At 37.4% G+C, this 18,604-nt stretch overlaps 1 protein-coding gene across 3 annotated transcripts in view; it reads right to left on the bottom strand.

Moving 5' to 3' along the window:
- The window catches only part of TMTC2 (transmembrane O-mannosyltransferase targeting cadherins 2), a 456,130-nt gene that overhangs the window by 74,961 nt on the left and 362,565 nt on the right, over window positions 1-18,604 (bottom strand). For all 3 annotated transcript variants that reach the window (XM_004463553.4, XM_071218982.1, XM_058308505.2), the window contains one exon: window positions 8,426-8,540. In XM_004463553.4, the coding sequence (XP_004463610.2) occupies window positions 8,426-8,540 (115 nt within the window). The remainder of the gene's footprint in view (window positions 1-8,425; window positions 8,541-18,604) is intronic.

Below are 18,604 nucleotides of genomic sequence, written 5' to 3'. Positions count from 1 at the left end.
GGGTTCAAACCCAGGGCTTCCTGACCCATGTGGTGAGCTGGCCCATGTGCAGTGCTGATGCGTGCAAGGAGTACCGTGCCATGCAGGGGTATCTCCTATGTAGGGGAGCCCCACATGCAAGGAGTGTGCCCCGTAAGGAAAGCCGCCCCGCGTGAAAAATGTGCAGCCTGCTCAGGAGTGGTGCCGCACACACGGAGAACTGATGCAGCAAGATGATGCAACAAAAAAGAGATGCAGTTTCACAGTGCCACTGACAAGAATACAAGTGGACAAAGAAGAACACATAGCGAAAGGACACAGAGAGCAAACAACTGGGGGGGGGGGGAAGGGAGAGAAATTTTTAAAAAAAGAAGCTACTATATATAAATTCTATATCAGCATATTTAACTCTATAAGATTGCTGCATTTGAGTAAAAGATTTAGAAATAAATAATTCTTTCTTGTATATTCATTCTGCCCTCTACAGATTAGAGAAACAAAGGGAACCAAGTAGTACATACATTATTGTTTTCAATACTACCTTGAGCAATGATAGCTTGGGCCTTGTGCAGGTTCATCTCTCAGTAAGCACAGCCTTTGAAGGACACTGTAACATTATGGTATTTGTGTTTTGTTTTTTAAAGATTTATTATATATTTATTTCTCTCCCCTTCCCCTCCTCACCCCAGCTGTCTCTTCTCTGTGTCTATTTGCTGCGTGTTCTTTGTCCACTTCTGTTGTTGTCAGCGGCACGGGAATCTGTTTCTTTTAGTTGCATCATCTTGCTGTGTCAGCTCTCTGTGTGTGCAGTGCCATTCCTGTGCAGGCTGCATTTTCTTTCATGCTGGGCGGCTCTCCTTACGGGGCGCACTCCTTGCGCATGGGTTCCCCTATGTGGGGGACACCCCTGAGTGGCACGGCACTCCTTACGTGCATCAGCACTGTGCATGGGCCAGCTCCACATGGGTCAAGGAGGCCCAGGGTTTGAACTGCGGACCTCCCATATGGTAGACGGGCGCCCTATCCACTGGGCCAAGTCCGCTTCCCACTGTATTTGTTTTGAGAGTACAAATTTGGAGTTTTCTCTCCTATGATCAGAAATCTAATTTCTAAAATTTATCACAAAGGGATAATTTAAAAATACTGGAGAGGTCTTACTTCTTAGGATCTATATATTTAACAATCTGTTATTCTCTCTATAAATTCTTTCTCCATCAGTAAATTCAAGAATCCCAGCTTCTGGGCTACCATCACTTAGATGTGAAGACTTGAGAGAGCCAATGTGCCACATTGAAAATAATATCTGGCAGCAAACACTGAGTTTACATCCCAGCTGAACCAAATGTGAGCGGTATTGACTTTCTCGGTATTCTTATGGGTAAAATTGGAATATTAGTGCCCACTTCATAGTTATGCAGTTAGAACTAAGAGGGTAATAGACATGAAATGTCAAATATAGTACCAGGCAGATAGGAGATATTTGAATAAATGCTGCTTTTCTCCCTCCTTGCTCTATAAGTAGACAGGGAAATAACAAACAACAAAACAACTTGACACCAGAGCCTGTGGATGCTGGGAATATGATAAAGTTTGTTTTTGGTGCCTCTAGTCTTTTTCTAAAGTATCTTCATGCCCTCTCCAGCTTCTACTTCTGGGGAAAAAACTGAATAAACCCATTCATACCAAATACTTCTAATAGAATAATTGATTCAATACTTCCCTCTCACAACTCTATAGACATAACCCTACTGAATGCTAATATTTTAAATTCCTTTGGTATTTTCATTCAATGTTAACTGCATTCATTTTCAAAAGCAGCTGTAACCAGTATCACAAACTGGGTGGCTTAAAACAACAGAAATTTATTCTTTCACAGATCTGGATGACAATTTGAAGTCCTTTTATGAATCCCAAAAAGAAAAGGACTGAGTTTTTGAACTAACGCATTCCTGTGGGTGTGGGGCCTTCTGATGGGACTATGTCAGTGAGGCATGAGCCAGTTTGGGTCTCTACCTTCTTGGTGGGTCTGATGTAAATGGAAACAGAGAGGACAGGAAGTTGCCTTATTACATTGATCCTGCCATGTAAGAGAGAGGACTGCAGGAAAACAGAGAAGCCCCAAGAGGCAGAGAGATGTTCCAGAGTTTGGAACTAGCAGAGCACAGAGGAATAGAAAGAGGCCTCCAAGGGGCTAGGCCCACGAAGAAGCTCAAGAGGAGACAGCTATTTGCCTGATAGCTCACAGCTCAACTTGGAAAGAAAGTAGAGCAGCCAACACTGAGCAAGGAGGCCCGAAAGAGACAAGCTCTACGTCTGGTTGCCCACAGCTGAGCACCAGGAGATGGCAGATTCTAGAGGGGAAGGCAGAGACTTTGGCAGAGATCAGCAGTCATTTTCATCATGTAGTAGGACACAAGGATCACAAGTAGCTGACTTTGGTGTGAAAGCCTCTCTGCTGATGCCTTGATTTGGACATTTTACAGCCTCAGAACTGCAAGTTTTTACCCTAAATAAAATTCCCATTATAAGAGCCAACCCATTTCTGGTACTTTGCATTGGCAGCTCTTTGGCAAACTAAGACAGGAAGCTACAAGTCTGAAATCAAGGTGTTGACAGGAACATGCTCCTTTCTCATGGCTCTAGGGAAAATCCTTCTTGCCTCTTCCAGCTTCTGGTGGTCCCAGGGGTTTCTTGGTTTGTGGCAGAATAACTCCAATGCCCTGCCTCTATCATCACATGGCCTTCTTCTCTGTATCTGTGTGTCCTCTCCTCTTCTTACAAGGTGTCTTAGTTTCCCAGATACTATGACAAATGCCACACATTGGTTTGGCTTAAATAATGGGAATACACTGGCTCATGGTTTGAGGTTAAGAGAAGTCCAAACTTGAGGCAGCAGCAAGGCAGCACTTTTTTCTAGAAGACAGTATTCTGGTCCTGGTTGCTGATGATCCTTGACTTGTATCCCTGTATTAGTCAGCCAAAAGGGTGCTGACACAAAATACCAGAAATCTGCTGGGTGTTAGAAAGTGTATTTATTTGGGGTAGGAGCTTACAGATACCAGGCCATAAAGCATTAGTGACTTCCCTCATCAACGTCTATTTGGAGCAAGATGGCTGCCAACATCTGCGAGGGTTCAGGCTTCCTGGGTTCCTATGTTCCTGGGGCTTGCTTTTCTCTGGGTTCAAGGTTCCTTCCTTTCTGAGCTGGCTTTTCTTTCCTCTGTGTGCTGACTTCCCGGGGCTCCAGCTTAAGTCTTCAGCCTCAAACTCAAACATCAAAAGCCCTCACATCAAAAGCTCCAACTCTGTCCTTTGCCATGCCCTAATGACATGGCCCAATTAAAGCCCTAATCATAACTCAATCAGGCCCAGGTACAGATCAGATTACAAACATAATCCAATATCTGTTTTTGGAATTCATAACCAAATCAAACTGCTACAATCCCTACCTCACATCACATGGCAATGTTCTCTCCTTTTTCTTCCAGTTCAGTTGGCTTAGGGCTCCTGCCATGGGCTTATTTGATTAAGCCCCACCTTCTTTCAGACCCTATTTCTCAAATTCAGAAGCAAGCATAAAAGGGTGGCAACTGTGCCTAGGAGAATCACCTTCTAATGAACATGGTGCAGGTTCTGCTTGGTTCCTTCTTGGTGATGGTTAGAGTTCCATTGAGTGTTAGAACTGCAGAGCTCTATGGAAAGCCCTATTGTGTGGGTAGTTGCATATTATTCCTGGCTGTGTAGAGAGCTCTCCAGCTTGCTGAGAAATTATCCCTTCTTCACTCAAACTAGTAAGAGTAGGATTCTGTAGTCTGTAACTAAAAATTCTGACCCATTCTTGAAGACATGTCTAGGACTTGATCTATTTTCATTATGATGATTTAAGGCTGTCATTGTATGGAAATTTTCTATAATTATTTCTTGATGAGTGCTTTTCTGCTCTATGCTTTTCTTCAGAATTTCCATTTCTATTTATATGTATATATACACGAATAAAACTATATAGGTACACACACATGTACACATGTTGTATACAACTATAGATTTACACACAAATAGTATAATTATACACATACATATGTAATCGTGTGTGTATGTGTGTGTGTAGTGTTCTCAATCTATTTTCCAATCTCTTATCCTTTCAGTTATCATTTTCATGTCTTTAGTTTTTCTGTTAAGGTCTGGGAAATTATCTATAGCTTCTATCTAAATCCACAGAATTTTTTTTTTATTGCAGGAAGTTTTTATTTTATTTTTTAAAAATATTTCTATTGCTTTTATTTATTTTTTGTCTTTTTTTTAATGTTACATTAAAAAAATGAGGTCCCCATATACCCCCCACCCCCCTCACCTCACTTCTCCCCCCATAACAACAACCTCTTCCATCATCATGAGATATTCATTGCATTTGGTGAATACACCAGTTGTTCCATCAGCCTAAAAATTGTACACTGCGTCCACTGGAGTTTTAAAAAATTCAGAGATGCTAATAATCTCTTAGTAATCTTTTCTGATGTTATAGTGTTCCTTTTACCAACTATTTATTTTCACAGCTGTATTCTGTATCAGTTATGATAGATTATATGATTTTGAAGGAATAAATCTATCCTAAACTTGAATAAATTAACATAAAGTATATTTCTCACTCATGCAACCTACTCAATGCAAGTGAGAAGGGATGTTTGTCTCCTTTTGGTCACCAGAGGGTCCAGGGGACAGAGGGTCTACCTTAATCCATGCTTCCACAATCTCCAAGTCAGAAACCACAATCTCCAAGTCAGAAAAAGGGAGGAGCACTGACTCTAACAGCTTTGGCCCCAAAGTGGCATACACTGCTTGCTCACACATTCAACAATTCATAGAAGACCCATCCATGGTCATGCCCAACTTCAAACATGGCAGGAAAGTACAGTCCTACTGCTTTTCTCAGGGGTGGAAGGCCAAACATATTTGGTGACCAGCATTAATGCTACTTCCACATCACACAGTGTTCTTTTGAATCATGTTGATAGCAGATATCATGCTGATAGTAGGTATCATTAGAGATACTGTTTCTTGTGTTTTTAATGTAAATTTGCTCCCCTGGGGGCCTTTTATACTAATACCTCTGATTTGTCATTTCCATCTGAACTGCCAAATTGAATTATATGTTTAAAACTTTTCTATTTGTTTAACCTATAGAGAATGATATGTATGAATTATGGAGAGTTGAAATGAGCCTGTTAGAAATTTCTCAAATATGAAACCCAGATTAAGAGAAAAGCTACATGATCCATTCCAGTTTTAACTAGTTTCTAAATGTTGTCTGCAGAAAGAAAGGAAGGTTTATTATATATAGAGATGAAGGCAAGAAGCTGAACGGTAGGCAATATTGATACTTTTCCTTTTGAAATATCATTTTCTCATTTGTTGTACATGGCCCTAATTTAGCTGAGGCAATGCCCAAGTTCTCTAACTAGCATATCTATCCACCCTAAGGATTAGCTAAGACTCCCTCCTATACCCAACACACTGTATCTGTGAAGGATAAACCAGAGTAATCTCAGTGACTTGGAGCAAGTTCTACGTAAGCTCCAGTATCTAGTATATCTCTTGAAGGTCCCAGAAAGATATAGATTTGCCCCTTGATGACCTGTCCCAGGCCCTTGCTTCTTCCCAATTTGTCTCATCTAGATGAAATCATATTTGTTTATCCATCGGATGAGGTTTTTTTCCCCCTTATTAATAGGTACATCTGGTCATTTCATTGGGAATTAACAAAGGAGGGAAGTTAAATCTGCATGCTCAGACCATATCTTGAAGAACTATAAGCTTTCCCTAAATTGCTGATTTTAGACATTAAGACAGCCTTTAGTTTAGCTACCCAAGTCATACTCCAGGGAGATATCATCCGCTATTCCTTAAATTCATTGGTAACCAAACCTTGACAATTATGTTTCTTCTATCTCTCTCAAAAGAACAAAGCTCTGGAGGGAAGAACCAATATTTTGTACTACCTGCCACCCCCAAGACAAACTGTATATATAATATTAAATAAGCAAAATCTTGAGAGCTAACCATTATAATAAGACTGCATAGAAAGGAAAACCAATAATTGTTCTTGTTCCTTTTGGCAAAAATAGTCTTGAATATTCTTGATTAATAAAGAAAGAGGTTGGAGCTTGCTTAGCTAACAGAATAATCACTCAAGAAATACTTGAATTTGACAGAGTCAAAAAGCAGGAACAATAAGCAAAAACAATCATGAAGACTGCCACCAAGTTTATTAGATCTGGCCAGGTTGCTGTGACCATACTTGTAATCAATATGAAGGGACTGGCCAATTGAACATTAATGAGGAATTCAGTTTGCAGAAAGCTAGAGAAGGTTCTAAAACATAAATTTAAATATTTCCATACTGCCACATTTTAACAAAAACGTTCCACTGGTTTCTAGAGCTATACTAACTAAAAAAAAAGTTGCAAGTGTTACATTCAACAAAGATATTTTTTGTAAACTTCTTATAATGGGTTTCCATTGATAGATCTTGAATTTCAGATACTGATACAGTATGTAACAAAAAGTCTTGTTGATTAAAGTAGCTATTATAATTAAAGTAAATTAACCTGTAGAAACCTGTGCTTTCCCATCCTTTCAAATGGTTTATTGTCACTAAAAGCATGGTGTTTTATTCATGAAGGACAAAAGCCCTCTTCCCTATAATAGCACCTAGCCTTGTCATGCACATTAAGGTGTCTCTTAAAACTTATCCTTGCATTGAAGGCTCTTGCAGATAATCTACGGTTCATTTTATAAATATACCCACTGTCAATTGAATCCTGACTTCTCTTTGTAGGTATCAGCTTTCTTGGGTTCATCATAAAACAAGTGTTTCATGAATGCTAAAAATTAATGTGAAATGAGGCTATTTAACTAAAACCTCAGTCTACTTTTCCATGTCAGTCAGGCTTTAAATTTCTTATTCAAAACTTTTAAAAAAGCCACATAGGAAGGCATTAAGATACAGTTCTAATAACAATCTTAAATGATAAATCCAAACTAAACTACAAAACTTGCTTTAAATATGAGTTTTTTGGGGGTGGGGAGAAATGAGGATGTGGTTATAAAAAGACAAAATGAGGGCAATCTGAGGCAATGGAAATGTTCTGAATTTGATGATGATGATGGATACATAAATTCACAGATGTGATAAAACTGCTTAGAACTAAATAGACACATACATACACACGGGAGAGTTACAAGTAAAACTGCAGAAACCTGAATACGGTCAGTAGGTTGTATCAATGACAATATTCTGACTGTTTTCTTCTACTATAGTTTTGTAAGATATTACCATTGGGGAAATTGGGTAAAGGGTCGAGGAGATCTCTATTATTTTTTTAATGAGTGCCAGTGAATCTACAATGATCCCAGTATTTTAAAAAACTTAATCAAAAAAGCTCAACTTTTTTCAAATGTCCATGTTTTAAAACCATGTAAACCTTGGTCAACTCTTCTGTTTATTTCTTCTCTTGTAATAGTTGATATAATTATAAGCCTATCTCTAGAATTCAAACACAGAACTTGTGTGGACTTCATTTAATGAAGGATATAGGTGGGAATTTAGTGGAATGAAATTCAGGTAAGAGTATGGGTGAAAGAGTATATATATATGGTTAATAGAACAAATTATGCTTTTAATCAACTGTATAAACCATTTGAGTTCCTTAAAAACATCCTTTCTTCAGCCTAAAACACCATTTACAGATACACTGGCTGTCTTTTTATATTCACAACAAAATTGTTGACCTGAGTTTTTTATCATTTTTACTCTCAATGCCATTAACTTTCATAATAACCTTTCTGAAAATACAAGTGTTAAAGGTCTAAAAATTTTCAATATGCAACAATAGTGCTAATTACAGGGCCATTTTGAGAATTTCTTAGGTTTTAAGTATATTGGTACTTGAAAATCCTCTCCACTATCAATCATAATAAAATGTACCCACAGGTTACCCTAAATATAATTCATATAAAAAAAACAAATTTTGAGATGCACTAGATTAAATGAGAATGTTTTGTTTTGATGACATTTAATTAAGCACATTTTAATTCCAATTTTCTAGTTTTCTTTTTGTATTTTATGGCTAATATTGGGGTGGTAGGGGTGGTGGAGGGTGTCTCAACAATTTTCATTTTGAAAGATCATAAGCCCAGGACATTGTGCATATAGAATCTAATAGAAAAAACAGTCCTTATTTTTACATGGCTATTAAGCATAATTCATTTTAGAATGTGGAATAAAGCATAACAACAGAGAAATTAGTATAAGCTAATTTATTCTAAGTAGCAAAATAAATGCATATTAATGTGAACCTCACCTTTTAAAAAGCATATACTTGGAACATTGCTTCCCCAAATCCAGGAGTTTGGTTCTTTTAAGGTATAGTAAGTAGTAAAGTCTAACCTGAGCATATGAGCAGCATTGAAGACGACATCAAACTCTGTGCTGTCGAGTTCAGCTGCTTTTTTTGCCATCTCCGCTGCTTCAATAAGGCGAGCTTCTTCCAGAAGAAACTGACCTGCAAAATAGAAAGTACCCATAAACTTTCAAAACAAATCCTATTTAAAGACAGATGTTACAAATATGAGTTCAACTGATTTTAATGATTAATATTTTAAAATTCCTTCTGTCTCTAATGCATATGCACAAACAGCTGTATCCATACTGAGATATAGTCATTTCTCATATTTAAGTAACAATAAAATTATTGAAAGTAAACAAAAAGGATATACTTTGCCTTATCTTGCTTTTAATTACATTTAGCAATTAAAGTGGAACAAATATTTTAAACCCAGGTATTTGAGATTACTTTCAGGTCAGCTTTGCAAGACTAGAATTATTGCAGGTAGCAAGATAAGGTAAAATATACCCTTTTTGTTTACTTTCAATACTTTGGATTAGAGTGGATTTACTGGTATTCTACTATAGAACTATTGTGACTAGTAATGGAAGAAACTGTAGCATTGATGGGTAGTTGCTGAGGGCAGGGGAAGGGAAGAAGAGATGTGATGTGGGGGCATTTTCGGGACTTGGAGTTGTCCTAAATGATATTGCATGGACAGATCCTGGACATTATATATCCTGCCATAACCCACTGAAAGTACTGGGGGAAAGTGTAAGCTACAATATAAATTATAATCCATGCAGTGCAGCAGTGCTCCAAAATGTATTCACCAAATGCAATGAATGTGCCACAATGATGAAAAGAGGTTGTTGATGTGGGAGGAGTGGGGTGGTGGAGGGTGGGATATATGGGAACCTTTTATATTTTTTAAGGTAACATTTTTTGTGATCTATGTATCTTCAAAAAATAAAAAAAAAATTTTTTAAAAGATAATTAAAGGCTCTGGTATCAGAAAAAAAAAAAAAGAACTGTTATATAGTGTTATCCCAAAAATAGATTGTAAAGGTAAAGAAAACAACATAAAAACTGGGCCCAATTTTAAGACTATAAACATGCAAAAGGAGAGAGTCAACTTTTAAGCTAGGGATTTATTAACATCAAAAGAAATGGGGTTAGGTTTTAATCAATACGGATATTCAAATTAAAACCAAATCAACATATGGCAGAGATATGGTGATGACATTTGTGACTGCCAGGGTTGTGGACCTATGTGTTAATGATGAACTCTTCTTGCTTTGAGTTCTTAATGTTCAAGAATTTAACAATATTAAAAACAATTATAAAAATGATATATAAGTCCTCATCTGCATACAGAAACAGAAAATTTTTTTAAATGATAAATACCCGCTTGTGGTTATTGGAAGAGCCCATTATTTGTTTACCTAAGAAGTATTAAAAATTATCTCCTAATTTAAAAAGACCTAGTTCATAAGATATAAGGGGAAATTTTCCATTTTAAGAATCTGTAATAAACCACAGCCACTATTTATATTTCAAACTTTCTCAGGTTTAAGTGGTTAAAAATAGTGAGATAAGATAAGAATATGGTAATACAGCCTACTTTTAAAAATAGGTAAAGTTTTTAAGACCAGGACTTGAGATCCCTTGCTGCTTTTATAAAAAGCTTTATATCACGTTCTTAATTACCTAATAATCTGTCTTTCTCTTTTCCAAAAAAAGTAAACATAATTCTTGGGTCAGAATAGTTTGAAGGAAAATATTTAATAATTACATATATAAATAGAACACACATTAATTATAAAATTCAGATATGCAGATACGAAATTAAGGTTAGAGTACAATGTTTTTTTAAATAAAGAAGAAAATTAGGCAATCTGTGATATACTGAAAAATTAACATCTTATATATATCTTAATAAAAATAGCAAGCAAAATCCATTCTTCAATTCATTAGGATTATTACAGATTATTTTAAAATGAAAGCACAATATTAATTATTAGCTGTCTTCAAAGTATAATATTTAACTGAATAAATGCATTAATAAGTATATTAATTGCTTAGTGACATTTAAACAGAGGATAATGTAGGGATTTATAATTGCTCATTTCCATTCCAGACAGCTATTAACTCTGAAATATATTTGTAGCAGTTTGATATTGATGAATTCCAAAAAGAAACATTGGATTATGTTTGTAATCTGATCTGTACCTGGGCACAATTGAGTCATGATCAGGGCACTGAGTCCCCACCCACGAAGGGGTATGCCACACCCCCAGGGGGTAGGGACCCACAGAAAAAAGGCATGGCAAAGAACACAGTTGAGGGTTTTCTGATGTTGGGAGTTCTGATGTTGGAGTTTGATGCTGAAGACTTAAGCTGGAGCTCTGGGAAGTCAGCACCCATAGGAAAGAGAAGCCAGCACAAGGAAGGAAGGAACCCTGAACCCAGAGAAGAGCAAGCCCTAGGAACATAGGAACCCAGGAAGCCCTTTATAAAAACTAACCAATTTCTGGTATTTTGTATCAGCACCCCTTTGGCTGACTAATACAGTACCCTATATTAATAGTTAGGAAAATTGCAACAATTAATTGAATGATGCAGATTATTTTCTTGAAATTCAGTAATCCAGACTGTAGAGGGGAAAGAAATATAATTTAAAAAAATAGAATGAAAAAAAAAAAAAAAGGATATGATATCCACAAAGAAGCAGAGAAGAACACTGATAAGAAGTCCATGTGTTGAAAACAATGGTACTCAATTGTATAAGAGGCCAGTTTACATGGAATGCCCCAGGGAAAGGATTTCAAGTTTTGTGAATATCAAACACATCTGCAATGTTCAACAACAAATAGGAAATAACAACATTAATTATAATTGTGTGAAATCAAATGATGTTTGTTATAATTTAATAACTTCTTTATGCTTTGTTAGCTTTTCATGTAATATGTACTTTGCAAGAGATGTAGATGCTACATCAAAATACACTATTTTAACATTATATATGGTGAGAGAAAAAACTTCTCATATTATCATGTTGTAGCAGCAGAATCCATTAATCAAATTAATATTCAGGAAAAAATATCATAACATATTAGTTAAGTATTTTCATTATTTTGCCCATTCTGTTCTAGACAGGCCATATATCTCAATGGGCTAGTTTTAGTGTTCAGCTCTGATAAAAGTTAAAATATTTTGGAGCATGACCATTTCATTTCATTTTTTAAAAAATGAATTTGAAATTCTGAACCAAACTTGAAGTAAATTATTATGCTGCTATGTTATATAGCAGCCATTTGTTTGGTATATTTCAAATACATAGAACCAGCACAAATAGGGAAACAAAAGAATAGGGTTTCCTTTTACTTTCGTTTTTCAATTTATCTTCAAAGAAGCTTTAGGTTACAGGAAAGTCATACAGAAAATATAGGAGACTCTTATATCCAAGGCCCGTGCCCTTTTCCACTCTCCCCTAATAATAACATTTTACATGTGGATGGTACAATTGTTACAATTGCTGTACAAACATTGAGGCATTGCTACTAACCACAGTAAATGGTTTATATTATGGTTTATATTTTGCATTATACACTTTTAGAGTTTTACTTTCCCCCCACTCTAATCCATATTTTATTCCTCCATCCTGAGGACCCTGGGATGGCAATGCGCATTCCACATCTAAATTGAGAGGGGGCTTAGATCCCAAATGGCTGATGGATGGGATGCTCCTGCTTGCAGTTGTAGACTCTCTTGGTTTCTTGGTGTGGTGGTTGACCATGCTCACCTCCTTGTTAGCTGACCTGGGTAAGTCTGATGAACTGAAGAGTAGGTGTTGCCACTCTGCTGAGACTCAGGGCCCAGCTGGCACATGGACAGTCCAATGATTCAAGTCTCCTGGGCATTCACTAACCCCAGCCCCAACCACAGGTTCAGTAAAAGTGACAGAAGAGGCATGTGTAGAGAAATCACATCTGAGTCCAACTCTATCACACTCAGGAGCACAAATTCCAAAGTAAGGCCCACTGGCAAGGCACTGAACTCCAGAACCATCTCCCATGACAGTAGGACCTGGTTGTCTCCATGGCCCTCAGGAGCAGCAGTACCTGGGGTTGTATCTACTTTGGCTGTCCTTGGGATCCCTGAGACATGCATAAGCGCACCCCTCTGATGACCTCCTGACTCATTTTGAAGTCTCTTAGTCATATAAATTAGTCTTTGCCATTTCCCCATTTATTCAAGGTCTTTTTCTAGTTGCATCATAAGCCGGTGCTTGGTAATCCCTTGGTGCCAGGAAGGCTCATCCCTGAGAGTCATGTCCTATGCTGGGGGGAAGGAAATACATTTATATGTTGAGTTTGGCTTAGAGAGTGGCCACATTTAAACAACATGGAGGCTCTCAGGAGGTAACTCTTAGGCATCTGGCAGTTCTACGCCAAGTTGAAATTTCAAGTGCACAGGCTCATAAGCATAGTCATCAGTATCAAGGGCCCATCATTGGACTATCCTTCTTCACTGATCTTTGCCTTTGCTCTTGGGGAATTGTTGCTGTTCCAGTGGGGAATGCAACAGAGCTCCCTAGGATGGGAACTCAGCACTCTCTCAGTTGTTGTGTGAAACTCTATCCACTATGTCAATACCCAACAAACATCCAAACGTATCTATATATGCACTGGTCAACTCGCTCCCACCCACATCCCCCATCAACGACACCCCACACCTGCAATAGTAGAACCCCTCTGTGGTCCAAAACTTCTTAAAAAATTAAGTCTAATACATTGCCAAATTCAATTAATAGACAAATGAAATAGTAATGATAGGCTTAAAGATTAGAAATAAAATGCATAATAATTTAGAAAAAGTAAAATAAAGTAAAAAATAAATTGGGGTATTAAAAAATGAAAAATATCACACAAATTTTCTTTTGACATTTTGCCTTTCATCACTGAAATAGGTGTTGTCCTGTATGTACAGTGGCAAGGCAATCTCTTCCATTTCTTCCTCAGTGTCTTACATCTTAACAACTATTCAAAGAACTTAAACTGATTACTTATTGGGAGAATAAAAAGGAACAAAATTTGCCCTTATCCCTTCTGGGGAACCTTACCTTGACTCACTCTCTCCCACCAGGTTCCTGTATTATTTCTCCTGGTAGACACAGGGTCCAGCCCTTTGTACTACTTATTTTGCTCAGTGTAACCTGCTACATTACATCTTTACTTGTCCTGAATCCTCTGCCTTTTTCATTTTCCTGCCCTGTCCCACCCCAAGCCCCATTCTGGCCCTGCCTATGTACTATAACTGGACATCTTTCGTTTAAGTGCACTAAAACTTTTCCTTCTCATGAAGCCTTCTTTGTCTAGTTCCAAGAGGGCTGGAATTGTTTATAAATTTAGGTTGACTATAATATAATTTATTATTGAAACCAGGGTACTGTTAAGAGTAAAAGGGGCCTGGAAATTCCACTTCCAGGCATATACCTAAAAGTAGTGAAAACAGGAATTCAAACAGATATTTGTACACCAATGTTCATATCAGTATTTTTTACAATAGCAACCCATGTGTCCGTCAATAGCTGAAAGGATAAACAAATTGAGGTATATACCTACAATGGAATATTATTCAGCCATAAAAGGAATGAGGTTCTATACATGCGACAACAGGGATGAAGACATCATGCTGGCTGAAATAAGCCAGACCCAAAAGGACAAATATTGCAAGATTTCACTTATATGAAATACTTCGAATAAGCAAATTCATGGAGATAGAAAGTATACTACAGGTTACCAGAGGCTGGGAGATAGAGGGGATGATGAGTTATTGCTTAAGAATACAGAGTTTCTGCTTGGGGTGAAGACAAGTTTTTGTAATGAATGGTGGTTATGGTGGCACAATATTTTGAATGTAACTGAAATCACTGAATTGTACACATATAATTGGTTAAAATGGGAAATATTGTGGTGTATATATGTTAACAAAATAAATTTTTTAAAAAAGAGTAAAAGGGGGTGTTGTATTTTAACTTATGCTGGGACAAGGAGTGCAACCAGAAATGCCCCAAATATTATTGCACCACTTTGAACATATTTGGCAGGATGTGGATCTCAACCCTTTTGTCTTTATGACTATTGGGAAATGAGCCTTTTTAACATAATAAAGCAAGAATCACTGGTAGGTGCTAGGAGAAGTGATCAATATTAGCAAGAGAGATGACTGTTAGTTTCACAGGTGTTATGTTCTGAAGAAAATAAGGGTCTATTGTTGAACTCATCAAGAAAGACAGATCATGAGCTTGGTAAATTGGAGTAATCACTGGGGCTCAGATAATGAAGGTAAATTGCAAGATGGGGAGAGGAAAGGAGGTTAGAAAAGGAAAGAGAGGGAGAAAAGTTGAGAAGACATGGACTTGAGGATGCCCATCCTCACTGGTAGATTCTCCAAGGTCTGAAATGTTATTCTTTTCAGTAATCCTCAAGCTTTAGAGTACATCTGAATCACTTGGAAGGTATGATAAACTAAAGGAACTAGGTCCCACCACCACAATTTTAGATTCAGTGGGTCTCGGTGGTGCCTGAGATTTGAATTTTTAACCATTTCCCAGGTGATCCTGATGCTACTAGTCTAGTGTCCACACTTTGAGAACCAGTGTCTTAAGTGAACAAAATAAAATTTTGTCTGCAAAGCACCACCCAATCGTATCCCTATGCCCCCATTTTATCCCTTCCCTGTACAACTACTTGCTTAAAATTTATCATGGATTTCACTCATGTAGGCATCAGCTCACAACTTCCTCTGCCCCCCAATGTCCTATAAGCCTATCATCCAGTCTCTAGCTCTCTGAGACGGCTTGGTTTGCTTATTTCATATCAGAGATGTCATGTAGTATTTGTCCTTCAATGCCTGGCTTGTTCATTCGTCTATGTATCTTTTTTAAAAAGGACAATTAAAAAAAAATAAAATATATATATTTTGTACTATACTCTGGACTTTGACTATGTCTGGGATTAGTTACTAGTTAGAGTGACCTCTTGTGGTAATCAACTGCATGTGGCACACCCTTCCCTTAGATTAAGGGGCATTATAACCAGATTACACATACATGTGTGGAGAGAGAGGCACATGTGCTTGAATAATGCATATATGTATTATGTGCTCACTCATTCAAAACTCTTAAAAGAAGAGGAGTTAAGAGTTTTATCTCTTGTATTCTTGTATAGGAGTAGATTTCTAAGGAATCACTTCTTTCATACTCAGTAGACAAATACATTCTTTTGTTTGGTAACTGAGTAGAATTTCAAATAAAATATCCAGAAATAAGTAAAATATATTTTGTTCTTGTGGGTATTGTACTACCACTTTATCATTATTCTTTGGTTTGTCATTTTTCTTACCCAAGTTAATTATCAGCATCTTGTCTGAAATCAAAGGGAGAAAAAAGGGAAAATAAAGGATAAGGTGAAAAATTTTTAAGAAAGGTTATTCGAGTAGGGAAAAATAGAAGACGAAATTTAAAGAGATGGCATTCTATAGAGGTACAGATACAAAAGTCTAAAAAAGGACAAAGAAAAGTAGCAACTGATAGCTCTGGATTCAAGTACACCATTTCTTCTCTTGACAATTCTCTAACTGAACCATTTAAACAACTTGGTAGCTTTTTTCCAACATTTCAATGTGACAACCTTGTGAAGATCAATCCTCCATTAATTCCTGGACTTAAAAGGCTGCCTGTATGGTGAAAACCCAAAAAATTGTAAGCTGGCCTTAAGCCATAGGCTCAAACACTGCTTTGTAAAAATTCTACATATAAACTCCCTAGATTAGTTGGGATTGGCATTTCTTACTAAAATACTGTGAAATATTCACTCAAGATCAATACAACTAAATTAAGGAGCTAAAACAATCTATATTAGGTATCACAATGATACAGTTTTCTTTAGGAAAAAGCACTGATACAAACATAGCTTTAAAATGTTTAAAGGAAAATGAAAATCTTATTTATAAAACGATAATCGGAACAAAGCATTTGCATTAAAAATGATTCCCATAGGCCAAGGGGAGGGAAGAACAGGGAGCTATTGCTTAAAGGGCACAGATTTCCTCTTTGGGATGATGAAAAAATTCTGAAAATACATAATACTGCTGGTTGCACAACATTATAAATGCACTCAATGCCACCGAATTGTCTAAAAATGGCTAAAATGGTAAATTTTACTTATATTTTACCACAATTAAAAATATTTAAAAATAGATCCTTGAAATATACCCATATTTATCTGACCTTTACCACTACCAGCCTGTCTCAAGCCATCATTATCTCACCCCTAGATGACAGCAATGGCCTCCTAACTGGTCTCCCTGCTTCTGCCCTTGCCCGCTACAGGGTATTCTAGCACAGCAGTCAGAGGGTCCCATTCATATGGAAGTCAGATCATGTCATTCTACTGTTCACTCAGAGGAGAAGTGAAAGTCCTCACAATGGCCTATGCTACCTGATATAATTAGCAGCAGCTCCCTCCTTCCCCAGTTCTCCAACCTTTTCTCCTCCTGCTCTCCCCTCTCATAAATTCCAGCTACTTTGACTTTCTTGCTGTTCCTCTAATACATCACAGCCTCCTGCCTCAGAGCCTTTTCATTTACCATTCCCTCTGTCTGGAATGATCCTGCTGCAAGTATCTCAGAGACACACTGTGAGGACTGAATAAACACATGTTCAATGATGGGAGTGAACTAACTAATCATATCACAATGTGGCTACTTTCTTCAACTTCAAGAGCCAGCTAGAATCTAACCACCATAGTTCACTAGCATTTTATTCACACCCTTCCACCACAGAGTGACTTTAGTCACGGCTACAGTGAACTGCTACACAAGCCAGGCACTGCACAATTCCCAAAGTTGTCACTGACAGCAAAATTTCTATTAATGGCACCTGGGACTTGAGCAACATGCTGGTCCTGGTTTTACTTTTCAAAATTTCCCTTGGAACACATGAAATAACCCAGTCATCATCATCATTTCAAATATATCAATTCCATAATGGTTCAAACTATTCAACTTGGCTAAAATCTATTGTATTCCACTGTACTGTGGAATAAATCCAAGAATCTGGGAACAGAAAAGGAAACTATGGTTTAATGTATCTAATCCAAGAAATTTATATCGTTCCCACTATACACACAAGACGTGATGAGATATATAGTGGACAATACAAAGATAAATGCAACATTCATCCCTGAAATAAGTCCAATCTAGTAGAGAAGATATTACTGAGATAGTTTAATCACAAAATTGGATAGAAGTTTGACCAGGCAGGTATAATGCATCATAGGCTAAGTGGATCATTTCTGAATGAAGAGGATTTTTATTTGGTTTTGATTAATTTTTAATTGAAGTTCAATATACATAGTGAAAAGGGCACAAGTAGGTATTACTGCTTTTATTTTCACTAAGTGACCATAGTTGTAATACCAGAATCCAGATCAATGAAGAAGATTACCAGTATCCCATAAGCAACTGTTTATACCTGGCAGTGAAGATTTTTTTTCAAAGGTGCAGATCCTTGTAGTAGGGAAAATGCCATGCGGGAGTATGATGGCCAGCTGGTTTCGGGGGCATCTAACAGTAGCAAGAAGATGAGGGGATGAAGGGAAGGGAAACTGAGGCAGGTCCTCTACTGGGTGTTTCTATTATAGGAGGTGGGTAATGCATTCCTGGTAAAGGAGTGAATGCAATGGTCAGCATTTAGAATAACTGTCCAAAGGAGATGATGCTAAAGACAGGTTGCTTAGTAGTGTATGCTAATTATGCCTGGGAGAATTAAAAATATGGAGGGAAAACCCTTCTTTTGACCCTCTGAAGGAACCCTCTGAACTGAGCCCCGTTTTCCTTGTGTTTTAAGTATACTCTCATTCTTTAAAACCAGTCTTTCTCCTGTTTCCTTCTATTAGTTTTGTTGTTCTGTGTTTTTGTGCTTTTGGCAGCCTGAGTTAATAAAAGCTCTGTTTTAGTGTGACAGAGCCAATGTGATAAATGTGCCATAGTCACTGGCCAGGAAAACAGGTGGGCTGAGTGAGCAAGGCAAGGACACCCTGGGGATCAATCTGGACTGTTCATTTTGAGGTTGGGAGGCCCTGGATCTGATAAGTGAAAATGAGACCAAGAATCTGCTCTGAATTGCACAGGTGTCTAGTGCAAAGGAGATTAGAAGAATAGGTCAAGGACCT

The sequence above is a fragment of the Dasypus novemcinctus genome, chromosome 12, assembly GCF_030445035.2.
Source record: "Dasypus novemcinctus isolate mDasNov1 chromosome 12, mDasNov1.1.hap2, whole genome shotgun sequence".
Lineage (NCBI taxonomy): Eukaryota > Metazoa > Chordata > Mammalia > Cingulata > Dasypodidae > Dasypus > Dasypus novemcinctus.
Note: the sequence above shows the minus strand (reverse complement) of the source record. Positions and strands in the feature narration are given on the sequence as shown.